The sequence below is a fragment of the Triticum aestivum genome, chromosome 2D (genome assembly GCF_018294505.1).
Source record: "Triticum aestivum cultivar Chinese Spring chromosome 2D, IWGSC CS RefSeq v2.1, whole genome shotgun sequence".
NCBI classification, from domain to species: Eukaryota; Viridiplantae; Streptophyta; class Magnoliopsida; order Poales; family Poaceae; genus Triticum; species Triticum aestivum.
Genome location: NC_057799.1, coordinates 485361660 through 485379744, shown reverse-complemented (window position 1 = coordinate 485379744; position 18085 = coordinate 485361660). Strand labels below are relative to the sequence as shown.

Below are 18085 nucleotides of genomic sequence, written 5' to 3'. Positions count from 1 at the left end.
CCCAACAAAATGAAAAGCTAGCAACTAATCGGGCTCCGGTGGAGGTGGCGGGGTCGGAGGAGCAAGCGAACTGGCGGTGGAGCGGAGACCGGCGATGATGAAGTCGATGTTCTCCCGATCGGGCCGCTTGCTAAGCGGTCTCCAGAGTTACAAGAAGCTACACATTTTGTAAATGGTATCAGTCACACGGTTAGGAATCACGTGTTTGATCACTAGCTTTATGGGTTTGTTTGAAGTTTGAACTGACACTTCTTTTATTTTGGTACTCCCTCTGTAAACTATCTAAATGCTCTTATATTTCTTTATATAGGGAGTTTATTGTTGTAGCTTATTATGAAGACTTTCTATTGGGAGTTAAAAAAATACTTTCTATTGGGGAAAACCTTTGGATTCATCATCTGTCAAGGCATAGTACAAGAAACCCTAAAAATAAAAAATTACAACCAAGTCCGTAGACCACCTAGCGACAACTACAAGCACTGGAGCGAGTCAAAGGCGTGCCGGTCATCGTCCCTCCCTCCGTAGAGCGGGGCAAATATTTTTATAGTAGACGATCGGAAAGTCGTCGCGCAAATGAGACTTGACATTTGATTTTTAAAACGCTTTGCAACACCTTATTGATCTGTGCTTTTGCTAGTTTCTGTACTAGTATGTTTGTATATTGTATCTGTGGCGAGATTTTTCTTTCTCAGCTGGACCGTCCCACTGCGTACATACATAATGCATATGACATGTACGGTTAATGTACAGTACACTTCTTTTAGTACACTTGATTATTCGCCTTTGTAACGAAATGCATGTGTATAAATCGACATGATTTACGTAGGACGGTTTGTTGGCCAGGAGGGTATGTCATATGTCATCCCTTTTGTACCTTGATGAAGAACAAGGACGACCCGGTAAAGCGTATGGAGGTTAGAGGGCGTACGTGCACCTCGAAACGCCCATACGCCACTGCGTATATGTGTCCTGCGCATACCGATCCCGATCCCATCAGTGGGCGCAGATAATATGTCTCGCCAACTTGGCCTACGGTCCGTCCCCGGTCTAACAGGTATAGATGACAAGCTGCCGAGAGAATTATGAAGCATGCTGGCTCCGCATACACACATAGAAAACGCACAAGATTCCACTGCATGATTGCTCGGCAGTTCGGCCTGATGAGGACGTGCCGCGGCAGAGATCGATGCCAGTTTTTCAAGGAAACGAGATCGATTATTACAGGAGTACGTATGGGTATAGCTAGCTGCTTGCGGGCCAGCAGATTGATTCTCACTTGACATGCATGTTTGTCCCTGCAAAATCCAAGCTCCGTTTGGAACTTAACTGGGAGTTGCCACATGCAAGCAACACCCCCCTATTGGCCACTGCGCCCAGATGACGCGGATCAAGCTTGGCTAACTTCCGAAATGCGCGAGCTTTGAAATGGACGTGGTGCAGAATAGAACATGCATATGTACCCGTAAAACAAGTTCTTCCATTCTTCTTCTTTTTCTTTTCTTGGAGAAGATAAACCATATATATAGGTCCGCCTATCCCTCAGGTACATGAAAGGAAACTAAGTGTCAGTCGAAAATCCGAACCGCTGGATGAAGAATGAACGGTTGGATGATCTTCTACTACCTCTAGCCATTTTCACGGCCGAATCCAGCAGTGCACGATCTCCCCCGCACGAGCCCCCCTCCAACGCCGGCTGGGCCACCTGCTCCCGCCACCCGTGGCGCTCCATCGACCGGCCCGCCCTCCTATGGCCTTACCATAGTACTGCCGCCGCCCCTGCCATCTTTCTACCCCACCACACCTCATGCACACACACACACAGCTGAACCTTGAACTCTCTGGCTCAGAATAGAGCATGCATATATATGTACCAGCAAACCAAGTTCTTCCATTCTTCTTTTTCTTGTTTGGAAAAGACAAAGCACTATATATGCAATCTGGACTGCATATCATGCACGATTGTACTACTACTTATGGAATCTATCTTCTCTAGTTCCAGCGGAAGAGTGTCTCCAGTTCCAAAAAGAAAAAGAAAAGAACACTAGTATTCTATCTTCTCTAGGAACAACGCAATGGTGTTTCCTGTGGTGTGTACTGAAATCTGAACTGTGTTGTACTAATTTACAATTTTACATATGAGTTTTATGATTGCAATACATGGCATCATTCAAAGGGCCGAAACGGTCAAACGAAACCATCTCATGCAAGCACGTACACACTCGATCCTTCACAAATCTATATAAACGACCTCACACACTATACCTACAGTACCAATGGAATTAAATAATTCAATCGCTAGTTTTTCCTTCACAACGTATACACAACGATCACTGGGCGCGCGCGCACGACCGGCCGGCATCAGCTCCACGCTTGGGGGAACCGCATGGCCCCAAGGGAAGCCGTGTCCTCGAACCCCGAGTCGAAGAAGAATCCGCACTCATCTCCCGCTCCTCCTGTGGCCATCATCGGCGAGCTGCCCGCCATCTCTTCCTGCGGGTACTGGCCAAGAAGCAGCGAGTTGTATTGCTGCCACATCGCCGCGTTCATCAACGGGTTGGGGCCACAGATCATCTCCTCCTGCCGTGACGCCGCGAAGCCGGCAGAGCCCGAACCCATCATCTGGTCGCTGCTCGCGTCCATGACGGGCAGCTCCTGCGCCGCCTGCGACGAGCCGGCGAAGGGCGGCGAGGAGGAGCGGGCGTTGTCTTGCTCGCCGTCCAGTTTCTGCTTCTGGAACACCCTGCAGAGCACCCAGTCCTCCTGCAGAATTGCGTCCAGATTAGCAACGCCGACCCATGCAATTGCAAAGAGAGGAGCTAACCCGAAGAGTGGAATACAAGTGACATATAGGAGTAGTTGGTGCGTACGTACCCTTGGTGGCAGGTGCGGTGAGTCGAGGCGGAACTCGTGCATGACCCAGCTGGTCTTGCTGCCGTTGGGGGCGCGGCCCTGGTAGAAGACCAGCGTCTTCCTCATGCCGACGACGGCGCGCGTGGCCGGGCTGCGCACCTCGCGGTCCTTCCCGGTGGCCTTCCAGTAGCCGGTCTTGGTGGCGCGGTTGGTGCGCGACCCCGTCGCATACTTGCGGTCCCTGAAGCTGAAGAAGTACCACTCGCTGGCCGTGAGCTTCGCCACGTCTTCGCTCGCCCAAAGCATAATTAACAGTGTCAGTGAAAACTCGTCTATAACTCGTAGTACAAAGCTGCAACTTGCAAAATGATGGGAGCACACGTACTAAATGTTCAAATTGATTACGGGAAAGCGAAACTCTGCTCTTTTTCTATGATGTATGAGGAAACCGGAGAAACGGAAATCCGAAATGTAACTATTACGCATGTGACGTTGCGAGGAAATGGACAGGACCGGGGGACGTCGTCATCGAGACGTTCACGAGGACAGCACTGCGCCTTCTGATCAGTTAATGCATTATTGGGAAAGTGATTATTGTGGATTATTCCATACTCAATGATTAATTAGTGAGCATATATGGGACATTGGCTAGCGGGTTAAGCTACTAAACGGGACAAAAATACTCACAAGGCTGATTGATCAGGAAGTCCTTTTTGCTTGTTCATTATTATGACCGAGGTAGAATTAATTGTTGCATATGATCTTCAACAAACAAAGGCCATGCTGATTTCAGCCATATATACTCCGGAAGATCATGCTCGTAATCACCATGGATGGCGCGATACTCTTAGGCTAGCAACAACTAGTAAGAACTCTTTTCCTAGCACAGCAGCTAGCATGCATCGATCTAATGAACACAGCCGGAAAAACAGCAGGCGGGAACGGGACATGGCAGGGGGAACCGATCGAAACCAGACTCCCGAGAGAGAGAGAGAGAGAGAGAGAGAGAGAGAGAGAGAGGGGGGGGGGGGGGGGGGGGGGGGAGAGGGAGATGAACCTAGCGAGGAAGGAGGTGTTGGACTCACCAGGAAGCTCCCATGGCTCGCGCGCGTGGAGGTCGACCTCGACGAGCGTGCCCTGCGAGGCGCGCTCGTTGGTCACCTTCTTGTAGAGGTAGTGGCAGACGAGCTCCTGGTCGCTGGGGTAGAACCTGAACCCCGGCGGCAATGTCGACTCTATCTCCCTCAGCCCCATCGTCCCTCCCGGTCTGCCCGTCCGTCTACCCTGCCCACCTGACCAACAACTACTGGCCTGCAGCTAGCTAGCTTGAAACCCAAGTCTTAACCACGGCCGGGGAGCTAGCTAGCTGGAAGAAGCAACCCTGAGCTACACACCATGAGAGTGGCCGGATGGCTTGGATCGAGCGGGCCCTTTATATAGCGGAGATGGAGCCGATGGAAGAGAGACAACTCGATATATCCATATCGTGTCAGGGAACAGTAGAGGTGGGGAAGGCCAGAAAGCGGTGCCCTAGCCAGCTCTTTCCGCTTAACTACACTTGACAGCAGCAAGCAGCGGCCGCCGGCTCGGTCGCTGTCCCGGTATCCCGGCCCCCGCGCCCCCGCCCCGTGTGGGCCGGCGTGCTGCTTAGCCTAGCCTAGCTTAGCTTAGCTAGCTAGCCTGCTTATGTGGAAGATTCCATCGCTGCGGATCGACATGCTGCCATGCATGCTTGTGGCACAAGAACCGCGCCGCTGACGATCCACCCAGGAGCCCCGGCCTCGCAAGCTAACCCATTTCCACCCCCCGCAAGTTATGACATGGAGCGCTCCTACGTGGCACGCGATCAATAAATTAAGCTCGCCCTGTTCATTCTCAACGTCTTTTCTTTTGCAGTACAGTTCTAACGACTATTAAATCAGACGTACTCTCTCCATTCCCTTATACAAGGTCACTATGAAAAATACATTTTGCATCTATACAAGTCCACTAACAGTAATCGAGGCAAAAATTAATGATGTTTTCTCGTATTATCAACTTATTTAGCACTTGCATGCATGTACGTAGTTAGAATGACACTATGCTACTTCCTTCCCATTCCCTCCTTGCATGCATGCGGGTGTATTAATGATTTCGGTTAATGAAAAGAAAAATTGACTTGCAAAGCAGTTATTAAAATTTACCTTGGTACTTGTAATTTGAGTTTATGGCTTTGTATAAGGTAATGAAGGGAGTAAGTGTGCACCCAGGTTACGGTGCTGATCCTGGAAATTCAGTCTAAAAATACTGCTAGTCCCCACAGGATAAGAGCATAGTACTTTCTCTGTGAAAAAATATAAGAGCTGTTTTGAATCAGAATGATCGAATGCCTTCGCGATGGTTTACAGGATGCTTATATATCTCCTGGAGAGACACGACGATCCAGAGGAGGCGTCGGTTTCAGAGAGATGCGTCGGTTGCCGGGACACAGGCGTCCGCGCGATGCAACCGCTTGGCCGTTGGGCAAGGGGAGATTTCCCTTTTACAGAATTAATCTCAACACTCCCCCTAATCTACGTTTGACCATGTAGAATCATCTTCACGATTGTCCGGGAAGCTCTATCATCTCAAAAGATTCTCCTTCAAAAGTTCTTCATAAAATCTGTGATGAGATCCTGAAACATACACTCACAAAGAAAGATAGCATAATGTGATGTCATTAAAATGAGGATATCTCAAGAAGAGACTCCCCCTGACACCTGCAAGTCCCTAAGCCTTCGCATACCAATTCCATGAACACATTTCTGGAATGTAGAATTTGGTAGAGACTTGGTAAATAAATCAGCAAGGTTGTCGCATGATTTGACTTGCAGAATGCTTATTTCCCTGCTTTTCTGAAGATTATGGGGGGAAAACCATTTAGGAGAAATATGCTTGGTGATATTACTCTTGATGTATCCTGTTTGCATCTGCGCAACACAGGCCGCATTATCTTCATAGATAATGGTAGGTGATTTTATCGAACCCATTCCACATGACTGTTGTATGTGGTTTATCATTCTGCGAAGCCATACACATTCGCATGTTGCTTCAAATAATGAAATTATTTCAGAATGATTGGTAGATGTTGCCACCAGAGTCTGTTTCGAAGACTTCCATGATATAGCAGTGCCACCATGTAGGAACACGAAGCCGGTCTGAGATCTGGCATTATGGGGATCAGACAAATAACCGGCATCTGCATATCCAATCATATCAGAGTCCTGATTTTTCTGGAACTGGAAAAATAGGCCAAGATCCTTTGTGCCTTGGAGATATCGAAAGATATTCTTCACTCCAGACCAATGACGTTTGGTGGGAGCTGCGCTATGTCTAGCAAGTAGATTCACTGCAAATGCAATATCAGGTCTTGTGCAATTTGCAAGATACATAAGCGCTCCAACAGCACTAAGGTATGGAACTTCAGGTCCCAACACCTCTTCTCCATCATCCCTTGGTCTGAACGGATCTTTCTCTACGTCTAGAGATCGAACCACCATGGGAGTTTTAGATGGATAGGATTTGTCCATATTGAATTTCTCCAATATTTTCTGGATATAGGCAGATTGGTGTACCATGATTCCTGAGGGAAGATGCTCAAGTTGAATACCTAAGCAAAATTTGGTTTTACCCAAATCCTTCATCTCAAATTCCATCTTTAGGTGATTGCGTGCTTCATCAATGTCTGGTGTGCTGCCGATGATGTTGAGATCATCAACATACACAGAAATGATGCAAAATCCTGTAGAGGACTTCTTGATGAAAACACATGGGCAATCAGCACTATTGGAGTAACCTTTCTGAAGAAGGAACTCACTGAGTCGGTTGTACCACATCCGTCCCGACTGCCTTAAGCCATATAATGACTTATTCAGCTTTACACAATACATGTTGCGTTTTGCATTTTTATTCGGGACAGAGATTCCATCAGGAACCTTCATATATATGTCCGAATCTAGTGACCCGTAAAGGTATGCGGTCACGACGTCCATCAACTGCATAGATAGACGATTTTGCACTGCCAAGGATATAAGATATCGGAAAGTGGTTGCACTCATTACTGGAGAATATGTTTCAGTGAAATCAATGCCGGGTTTTTGCGTGAAACCTTGTGCTACGAGCCTTGCTTTATATCTCACCACCTCATTGTTCTCATTCCGTTTCCGGAGAAAAACCCATTTGAATCCCACAGGGAAAACACTGGGAGGTGTAGGTATTGCTTCAGTGAATACCTTTCTTTTGTTAAGCGAGGCAATTTCTGCTTGGATTGCATCCTTCCATTTAGGCCAGTCGGAGTGCTTTTGGCACTCAACGATAGACCTTGGATCATGATCAGTGAGAAGGGTATCTGCAATCTTTTCAGCAAAATATATGTCGACAGTCGTAGTCTTACAGTCAAATGATTCTCCAGAATCAACATAGTTGATGGAAATTTCCTGCACCCCTAGTGACTCTTCGTGATTTTCCAATACGATCGAGTCTGGGTCTTCCGATGTCCCAGTCAGTTTGTGCATACTGGAACTGGGTTGTGGAGGTTGCCCTTCCACTGGGTGTATACTACCCATCAGGTGTTTGTCAACGTTGAGTTGACCTGCATTTACTGACTCCGATTTTTCTCCTCGATTTCCTTTGCTGCTTGCTAGAAGCATGCTCCGGGTCAGAAGCCGTACTACTCCCCCTCTTTTTAGGAATAGGGAGTTGAGTGGTTTTTATTGGTACCTCCACTCTTTTTGGCGCGTTTCTGGCCGGGTTTAAGGATTTTGTAACACCTTTCAAATCAGTAAATGAATCTGGCAGATTATTTGCAAGATGTTGCAAATTAATGATCTTCCGAACTTGAAGTTCGGTCTCTTGGGTACGTGGATCAGAGGATGAAATGGCATGAGCATTCCAATCAATTTCCGGGCATTCTTTCTGGTACTTGAAATCTCCCCCTAATGCCGGAAAATGTTCCTCATTAAATATGCAATCAGCGTGACGGGCTGTGAACAGATCCCCAGTCAGGGGTTCCAGGTACTTGATAATCGACGGCGATTTGTACCCCACATAGATCCCCAACTTCCTGTGTGGGCCCATAGATGTCCGCTGTGGTGGTGAGATCGGGATGTATGCAGCACATCCGAACTTACGCAGATGGGAAATGCTTGGAGGATTTCCACGTACCAATTCCAGAGGGGAAGAACTGTGATATGCAGTTGGCCTCAATTGTATCAAGTCAGCAGCGTGTAAAACAGCGTGACCCCAACAAGAGGTTGGCAAGTTGCAATTCGTCAACAAAGGTCTTGCAATGAGTTTGATCCTCTTAATCAACGCTTCAGCCAAACCATTTTGTGTATGGACATATGGAACAGAGTGTTGAACTTCAATCCCCAAAGCCATGCAATAATCATTGAAAGCACGTGAGGAAAATTCTGCAGCATTGTCCATTCGAATTGATTTAATTCGACTTTCAGGATAATGGGCTTGCAACTTAATGACTTGCCTCATTATCTTGGCAAATGCATGGTTTCGTGTGGATAGAAGACACACATGTGACCATCGTGTAGATGCGTCAATCAGAACCATGAAATACCGAAAAGGTCCAGATAATGGCTGAATGGGACCACAAATGTCTCCTTGAATACGTTCAAGGAACTAAAGTGGTTCAACTTGTATTTTGAGGTGTGAGGGCCTCAAAATTAGTTTTCCCGTGGCACAAGATGTGCACACAAAATCAGAAGATTGAGGAAATTTTGACTCAAGCAAATTATGACCAATGGAATTGCTAGTAATTTTTCTCATCATGCCTATTCCAGGATGGCCTAGGCGATCATGCCAGGTTTGGAATGCGTTAACATTCTGAAAAATTACTTTGTATGCAACATGTTCCACGGGTTTGATGTACGTATAGTACAAACCAGACGATAGAGAAGGCATTTTCTCATGTACCTTTTTGCCATATCCGTCATCTTTAGTAAAGAGTAGATACTCCTCTTTGTTGTCTTCATGGGTTTCAATATGAAAACCATTTTTACGGATATCTCGATAACTGATCAGGGTACGTGCAGAATCAAGATACAGTAAAGCATCCTCAATTGTCACATATGTACCACTTGGGAGGGTGAATATGGCACGTCCAGTACCAACAGTCACAGTATCGCGTCCAGCGATAGTTAGAATATCTCCATTCGTTTTTTTCAGAGTTTGCAAATATTTCATCTCCCTCAGTATGGAGTTTGTGGCACCACTATCCACAAGGCATAATTCCTCTTCCATCGGATTGTCCCGTAGAAAACGGCGGCGAGTGCTCCCTCTCTTCTCCTTTCTCTGATGTTTCTTTTGCTCTCGCTGGCTGTTCTACGTGCATGATAACGTGTTTTGAATCAGAATGATCGAATGCCTTCACGATGGTTTACAGGACGCTTATATATCTCCTGGAGAGACACGACGATTCAGAGGAGGCGTCGGTTTCAGAGAGATGCGTCGGTTGCCGGGACACAGGCGTCCGCGCGATGCAACCGCTTGGCCGATTGGGCAAGGGGAGATTTCCTTTTTACAGAATTAATCTCAACAAGAGCGTCTAGACCGTAGAGGCACAGGGAGTATCGATCCTTCTCATCTCTGTGTTGGTGCAGGGTCAGTTTTATGCTGCTGCTTCCCAGGGGAAGGAATCGAAAGGGAAAATTAAATGATCGGTCCGCCTGGCGGGAAAGGAGGGAAACGAAAGGGTCCTTTTAAGGTTGTTAGATGATCACGTATGATTAGAGGACCGGCGACGGCGACGCGACGGCGTTCGTGTGTATGTGTTCGCCGGCGAGGGCGTGAGCGGGTGTACAATCTTTCTTTTGTCAAGGCATAAATAATGCAGTTGCGCGGTACTGTACTAGGGCGGGGCCCCGGCCCCCGGGACTGCGGAATCATGCACCCATCGCTCGCTCTCATGGATGTGCTTACATGACGATGCGTGCTCATTATTTGCGGGGGATTCATTAATTGTAGACCGCTGTAGTACTACGTGTAGCTCGCCATGGATGGCGCTATGACCATGGACATGACACCGCTCTTAATTATGGCGGGAGCGAAAGGACTTGGCCCTGCTGACGGTCGAGCTTTCCCCTGTCGAAATTAATTCGGTCGGCCTCGCTGACGGGTGGGGCCGTACTTAATGGTTTGAATTCTTGTGGTAGTATAGCTTTCATCCAATGGGCAGCATGACTTCATGACATTGTTTCAGAAGAAGATGTGTGAGGATGTAAATATAAATTGACCTATTGGTAAGGTTTAGGCTTGCCAACAAACTAGGAAAGGAAAAAAAGGCTAGGGTTCCTTTGCCTACTGCCGGCGCCCCCACTGGTCCGCCTCGTCTCTAGTGGCCTTAGGGCCATGGCGGCGCGGTGGATCCGGCCCTTGCTGGCGGTAAGTCTCTGTTTTCATATGTTTCTTCGAATTTTGTTAAGGTTTGTGTCCTACTCGGGAAGACGAGACGGCGGCGGCTCCCTGAAGATGGAATAAGGTTCTCCCCACCTAGCCCCGTTACAGTGGTCTGTCTAGTAACATCGGTGGGCGTGTGGTGTGTCTCCGACGGATCTATCCTTGGTGGATTTGCTCGGAGCTGGTCGTAGTTCATCTACGTTCGTGTGTTTTCAGGTCGGGTCCTTCTGATCTACGCTACTCTTTATCGGCGGCGGTTACTGCGCTGGTCCTATGGGGCCTTAGCATGACGACTTCACGACTGTCTACTCCAACAAGTTTTGCCCGGCTCCGGCAAGAGAGGGGCGATGACGGCGGTGTGCCTTCGGCTCGCTTCAGTGTTTGTAGTCGTTATTAGGTGGCTTACATATCTAGATGTAATTTTTATTATTTTTAGTGTTCGTTATACTGTAATGATTGAAGATAAATACATCAAAAGTTTTCTTGGAAAAAATAGACCTATTGGACACGTATTCCGTTTCTTTCTCGTGGTCGCAAAAGTCGAATCTTTGGCGTACAGAATAATAGAACCACGCCACTTCGTAATCCATATCTTGAAAACAAATCGAAAGTGTGCTTTCTGTTTCGTACGGAGGGGCAAATCGTGCTCCACAATATATATCGTACACGTGTCGCCAAATTCGAAGCTCATATACAATACGTAGTGACTGCAAGGTGCACTGCGCATGAGCATCGAACAGAGTAGATTGTAATGTCAATCACCCAAGGCAAATCAAAATTATGATGCTGTCAACTCTACTCTACTCCTTATGCTCATCATCATGCGATTATTCCAACTGCGTTCAGATAGCAGCATTGTTTGTTACACAGAGGTGATGCATGACGCATGCAGGGTCAGGGTCACGTGCACAGCGGGCTTACGATTGATCATTCATCCGAACTCATTCATTCTAGCCCTTGCAAGCTCTCTCGCATGCTACGTAGCCGCACGTATACAGTAGGAGACTGGTAGCACAAGGATTTGCTGAACCAGCATTATTGGATTTGACGTAGAGCACTTATCAAAGCTAGATCGACTGGCGGAGCACTTATCCGGATGGATTCATCGCAGGCTTCGAAGCGATCTTCAGAGGCTGATCGAGAGAGAATGTTGAACGAACGTGTTGCTCAGAGCTGCCGAAATGATGACTCCTGCCTCGTTTCGTGAAGCCCCCCCCCCCCCTCGTTGACGCGAAGTCAACACATAATCTTGGCGGTTTTGAAATTAGCGGGGAAACATGAGGTGATGGACAGATGTGCACGAACTCATTATTTCGCTAAGCTTGTGCAACGGAACCAATGATCTGAATCTGGTGCGAACATCATGGTCGATCAGTCCATCTAGAATGGTGCTAAGGGCCCCACCAAATTATACCAAGGGTCCGTCATGTTCCCTTGACCTCTTTCCATGACCTTCAACTCTGTAATCTCATCACCCTAGTAAAAGGACCTGCGTTTTGGTAATCCTCGTTGCTTAGGAACTTTGGAAGGGACAAAAAGCTAAGCTACTCCTTCAAAATCAATCTTCGTCACTGTCTATACTCTTGTTGGTGCAGACAAAAGGATTGATCCAGATAGCATCGTTAGACAATCTTGGACTCGCTAAATCAGTGTCCTGCTCTACATTGCACAACGGGCCTGGTACACTAGTGAACTCTACATCCTCCCGGTACCGATCTGGGACTAAATACCTACTTTTTGTGTAGATGAATGATCTCAATCTAGTTATTTCGTAATTTTGCAAGGGTTGATTAGTAGTTGTAGTAGCGGATTCTTGTTAAAAGAAATTGCAACATGCTAAATTCCAAAATCAGTTAAGGCACGGTTATAATATTCCATTTAGGACTTGGATCAAAATTTTGGTCAGCAGTAGTTAACATGAACAAATTAGGCGTGTTTTTGTCAGTCCTGCATCAATCTAAACTACACATGCATTAATGTCCACAAAAAGGTGCAAATGACAGGGGAAGTGAACTGGTCAAATTCCCATCATCTCTTTGCATTTGTGCATCCAATTACTTATCAGAAAATGAGAGCCTACTAAACTCACAATTTATGTACGATGATAAAGAAAAAAATCAGGACACCTCATGTTTGTGAAAAAATTCTCCATATAAGCTCTAATGTGTGGGTCCACCTTGTCAAAACCTAGAAAAAACTTAGAAGGGGTAAAAGTGGCAAATTATTGGTTAAATGAAGTAAAATGGAGGAATTTCTATAAAGGTGGGTAAATCCTGCAAAAACAGTGTGAAACTTAGGGGGAAATTTTGGAATTAAATCAAACAAAAACAATGTAAAAAATACAAGGTGTTTTGTCTTCCCACGAAAATTATGAGATGAATTTAAGTGCACAAACTCATGTAGCATAACGTAATCTTTATTCGAACAAAGTTCAAAGAAATAACATTTCAAAGCAAATGCCCTGGTTTAAAATTCCATGGCAAGGAGTATATTTTCTTGATTTCTAAGCAATAGAGCTGTATACCGAAAAGGAGTTAATGCCAGAGCACATTGATCAATAGTAGAAGATGTGGACATCTGGATAACATGGATGTAGAATGTGAAAGCTATCAATCTGATTCCCTTTAAAGGTTGGTTCACATTACGCATGCCCCCCCCCCCCCCAAAGATGTGAACTTATAGCATCTTTAGCATATCATCCGTTACTTAATTACCCATCATATTTCTTATCCTTTAATTTCTCATATTTTTAGGAAATTAAACATTTGCCCATCTAGTCGATTCCCCAAACAAACGCGACCCCACAATTTTGTTAGAAAATGGGGATTACCCCCAGCCTGCGCATCGGAAGGTGCACGTCCATTTATTGAAATCAACCAAGTATTAAAGTATCACGAGCAACTCCAGTACAAAAGAAGAAAAACTACATGATGAAGTGCCACAACCGGCACAAATAGGATAAAATGCCTACACACATATCCTATTGCTAGTGGCTGATGCGGGCCTCTTGAGAGGAAGTTGTACGCGCGTTTCTTCATCTTAAAGAAAAAAACTCAACTTCATCTCGGAATTAAAAAGAAAACTTTCTGGCATCACATGGATATCACATCCACCTCAAAAAAATAGCCTAAAAAACTTTTATCGAAAAGAAAAAGAAAAAAGTCACACTTTCGTCTTCCAAAAATAATCTCCAAAAATAAAATTAAAAAAACTTTCTTACTGTGGTGAACCAGCATGCACGACGTGGCATAGCTGGCTGGCCGACCTTTCACTCTGGCTTAATGGGTTTGATTGGACCACCATCCAAACCGGTTTGTATGTATCTCGTGCCACCATGGTTGCACCAAAAGCCATATGCTTCCTTGCTTTCGCATGGTGTACTAATGACTATGTACGGATCCATCCAGACTCTCTGTATATGACCTACAATTGTTTTTGAATTTTTGTTCTATTGAACAATCGTCCCCACAATTCCATATAGCCCAAACAATGCATAAACTCCCACACGGATTTGTGCTGCCATATGGGCTCTACCCCACCTAATCAATTACCAAACAAATTTAATATAGTAGTTGGTGGAGGTACGTTAAAAGACAAATGTATTGTTCGCCGCAGAAGTTTGGCCAGTGGGAGTGCTTAACGGTTTCCTCTTGGTCACAGGAACACCGTTTATTACCTTTCCACCTACACTTTGCCAAATTATTCTTTGTGGAAATCACTCCCTTATGCACTAATCACAAGAAAATCTTCATCTTCATCATCTTCTTATTCCTTCTCCTTCCCTCTTCCTCTTCCTTCACATGCGGCCAACGACGACTTCTCGTCAATAGATGATCTCCATGAGTTAGCTAGGTCCTACGATAGATGATCCGCAAAATTAATTTGATAAAGGCTCACGGAGCATAGCGTACACATGTGAAGGAGTCGAGAAAGTAGGCGAAATTTGTTCTCCAGGGGCCGTGGTTCGGGTACTTCTTCATCTGAGTGGGTTCTTCTCATCTTTCTTCTCCTAGTGGCATGATGGTGTGGTCTGAAACACAATGAATCATCGGAATCAGCAACGGCGGCCATGTTTCTCTATACACAAAAGATGCAGTAGCCACGGGCAGCAATGTTCAGTCCTCATTTTTAATGAGAAGTGACTTTCCTAGAGGAAAATGAGCTAAAAGGTTTTTTTTCGTGAATACGCAAAGCTTGCGTATCTTTCATTGATAGAAGAAGTTGGAACGAGAATACAGAAGGGGTACAACGCATGGCACAACCAAAGGTGGCGTAAACATGGTGCCTGAAGCAGAGTGACATGGGATGCTCAGCCCAAAGAGGATTGGTTAGGGTTGTCTCTTGTTGGATTGGGTAGTTTAGCGCTGTGTTGTAACTAAAAGGTTTTCAAAGATCAAAAGTTATATATTTCTGGGAACTAAATGTTTTGGGGATCGGCTAGACGGGGCTTAATTCCCCAAATATAACTTTTAGGGGATTGGCTAGAGATGCTCTTAGGATGGTTAATTAGTAATCATCTATGACGGCGGCAAGGAAGGGGCGATGACGGCGGTGCGTCTTCGACTCGCTTTAGTGCGTGTAGTCGTCGTTAGATGGTCTACGGATCTGGATGTAATTTTTTCTCGTGTTCGTTATAGTTGTATTACCATGATTGAATATGAATAGATCGAAAGTTTTTCCATAAGAAAATAGTAACAATCTATGTATACAATTTGGGACATATCGCGTGCAAACACACAGCTACAATTTTTTCGAGTATCGCAAGGATTTGTAGGGTGGACCGTATATGTAAATTTTGAATTTCCAACTTGACGTACTGTATTCCCGGCAGTAAAACCAAAAACTAAGTTAATTTGGAGTTTATTGGTACCCTGTATGTTTAAGCAACGCAAGCAAGCTCGCTGTCTCAAGTGGCCGTATGTATCCTCCTGATGCAGAGGCCGGGGATCACCCCTTTTCAAAAAAAAAAAAGCAAGCTCGCTGTCACTTGCCATTGTTCATGACGAAAAGGAAGCACACAGGTCCGACAAAAGCGTGCCCATCCATTTCCCCAGCTAGTGCTAGCAAGCAGACGATCGATTAGCAGAGGTTAAAATTCCGGGCCAGGAAGCAGCCAGCCCAGAGCTTGGAAGCGCATGCCAAGCGGATGAGTCGAGACGGAGCTCGCATCTCTATCCTCTCGGCTGCATGCCATCAGCAGCGCCCTGTCCTCTAGCCCGATTGGCAATCAAGGGGCCCTCGGCGCGCCGGACAGCGACGGCCGGCGATGGCCGCGCGCGCTGCGCCTCAGCAGGCGGCGCGTGCGTGCGTGCACAGGGGAATGATGGCTGCTCTCGGCGCGCGCTGATCTGCTAAGCTCGATCGATCGATCGATCGGGAACGGAAGGGAAGATACACGGCGGAAGCAACACGCATGAATTATTGGCCAGGGCTGCAGGGCGCTCCATGATTGGAGGGCCACGCGACGTGGCGCCGTCTGGATCGGTCGGGGGCCTCCGGACGACTGGTTGCCATGTAGGATAAGGGCGAGCCCTTTTGCCAATGGAGTCACGGCTCTCCGTGACCTCTTCCTTGGGGCAACCGGGGTTTGGTTTGGTTTTTCCCCGTAGCCATCTCGGAAACTGGGAGGCTAAGAAATCCCTGCGTCATCTCTCGGGGAGGCCGTGGCCGCGGCGTGCTTCGGGTGGCCGATCATGATTTGCTCCCCTGTCAACGATTCCGACCACTGTGCGTCGCCAGCGACCGCTGGATCGTGATTTCCGAGAGCTTCCGTATTATATGCGGAGTAAAAAGAAACAGAGGGAGTAGTATATTCCCTCCATGCATCTGGATTTGATTGATAACATGTATTTTCATCGCCAAAATTCAGAAGAATGTGACACAAAATGAACATCATCAAGTTCAGTTGATTGTGTATGAGTATTGTGCACATGTATACGTCTCTAATATCTTGTAATTTATGTTTTCTAAATAAAGAGAACTCTCGGTATTTATTTTCTCTCTGTTACAACAGTAATTTCATATTTACTGACAAAATGGCATAGAACAACGAGGAATATCATTTCTAAGGAGTCAAAATACGCCCTATACAAACAAGAAAAAACTTACCATACCCTTCTAGGGTTTATCTCCTCCGAGGCGACATTTGCAGAGAACACCGACCCTTTTACCTCTCTCTAGTGAAGTTTCTTCCATGCCATCCTAGGTAGTAGGTAGACATTAGCCCTGATTATATACCATTAAGACATGCAATGGTAATATTTGAATTAGCAAAAGATCCCACATGTCTCCATAGAGTTAACATAGCAACTCTAGGAGAAGTTGATGAAATAACAAAGCAAATTGCATCCGTCTATCGATAAAGTTGGAAAAGGCCACCCAGTTGGACAGAAGAACATGAAGCTATAATAAAGATGTTGAAAGACAGAGCCATTGGTCGATCTTCCTATGAACACACTTGATACACACCACTTATGAGATCCATATGTCGAAGCCCACAAATCGGCCACCATTACCCATCTCCCACATTCAATCTGCTCCAATTTTCACTGCAGATGATCATCAACATACAGATCACCAAAACAGTCACATCAGGACCATGTGGCCGTACTGTACAGTCGGCTAACAAGTCAAGGACACACCATATCAAATCCTAGTGAAGAGCTTAGCAAGAGAAAGTTTGTAACCATGCAGTGGGCGCTATACATCTATACTCCGTATGCGATCACTGCTGCCTCATGCACAACACTGCCTGGATGGATTAGTGACATTTACAAATGTCTTCTATGCACAACACCTCAAGCCAAAATCAATAGTTTCATCAATAGAAACAAGAGTCCATAAGTGGATACGAAAGAACAACATCCAAGAGCGCTGTCATGGCTAGTGCCACAGCTGCCAAGAGCTGGACAAGCCTTTGGTTCAGAGCACTGCAACCAATGACAAACGCAAGGCCAACCTCGGTTTTCTTTTAGTTTTGACTATAGATCAGGCCGTACTAGGCCAGCTCCAATGCATTTATTGTTTGCATAAGAATCCAAAAGAATATCTATATATTAAGAAGAAGTTATTTTCCTAACTAATTAGCAAATAATTAGCCAAAAATTGTTTCACTATGTTCACAAGGTAGAGCCCCACCGGCTGGCCTGGCTACCGACAAATATCCTTACGTGCCACCAAGGAGAAGGGCGCCTTCGAGATTGGTTGCAGCTTCTCTTCGTCATCATTTTTTCTTGAGCAAACAGTTCCGACTTCATCGTGGAAAATTAATATAAAAGCCCTCACCGCAGCAAACGCACAGGATCCCTGTCATCTCATGCCAAACAACTGCGCAAATGCGTTGAGGACTAGGCAGTTCCGACTTCGGCCTTTCCTTCAGCTAAATATTTTTCATTTTAGCAACTAAATGGTATTCTTAAATCCATGCACTTGGAAAGCTAGGCTTCATTTTAGTATATCATTTCTACTAATATATTTTCCAATTTCCATCATGACCATGCCATGAAGTCATGATTTTCATGATCCCCGGCGGTACTTGCGAAGTGCGTTAAGAGCATGTCAGGCCGCTTGCGCGGTCGTATGATTTTCATGTTTTGTTGAGTAGTCCGGATGTGGTCTAGTTTGTATCGTTTAATTTAGCAACCCTTTTTTTAATTAACTAGGCAATTCTCTTCTTCTTAATCAACCAATTAGTCAAATCGTTTGCTTCCGTCCTGAAAAAAAAGCCAGACTTCATTTTTATATATCATTCCTACAAATTTATTTTCCATCATGACCACGCCATGAACACCTAGATAGGCCTCGAGAT

At 45.8% G+C, this 18085-nt stretch overlaps 1 protein-coding gene across 1 annotated transcript; it reads right to left on the bottom strand.

Moving 5' to 3' along the window:
- Window positions 1-2050: 2050 nt before the first annotated feature.
- LOC123053998 (protein CUP-SHAPED COTYLEDON 1) lies at window positions 2051-4269 on the bottom strand. The gene is made up of 3 exons (XM_044477636.1): window positions 3936-4269; window positions 2872-3137; window positions 2051-2760 (listed from the first exon to the last, which is right to left on the bottom strand). Exons 1-3 carry the CDS (start codon window positions 4102-4104, stop codon window positions 2359-2361), a joined length of 837 nt encoding a protein of 278 aa, XP_044333571.1. The 5' UTR covers window positions 4105-4269; the 3' UTR covers window positions 2051-2358.
- Between the last annotated feature and the right edge of the window lie 13816 nt (window positions 4270-18085).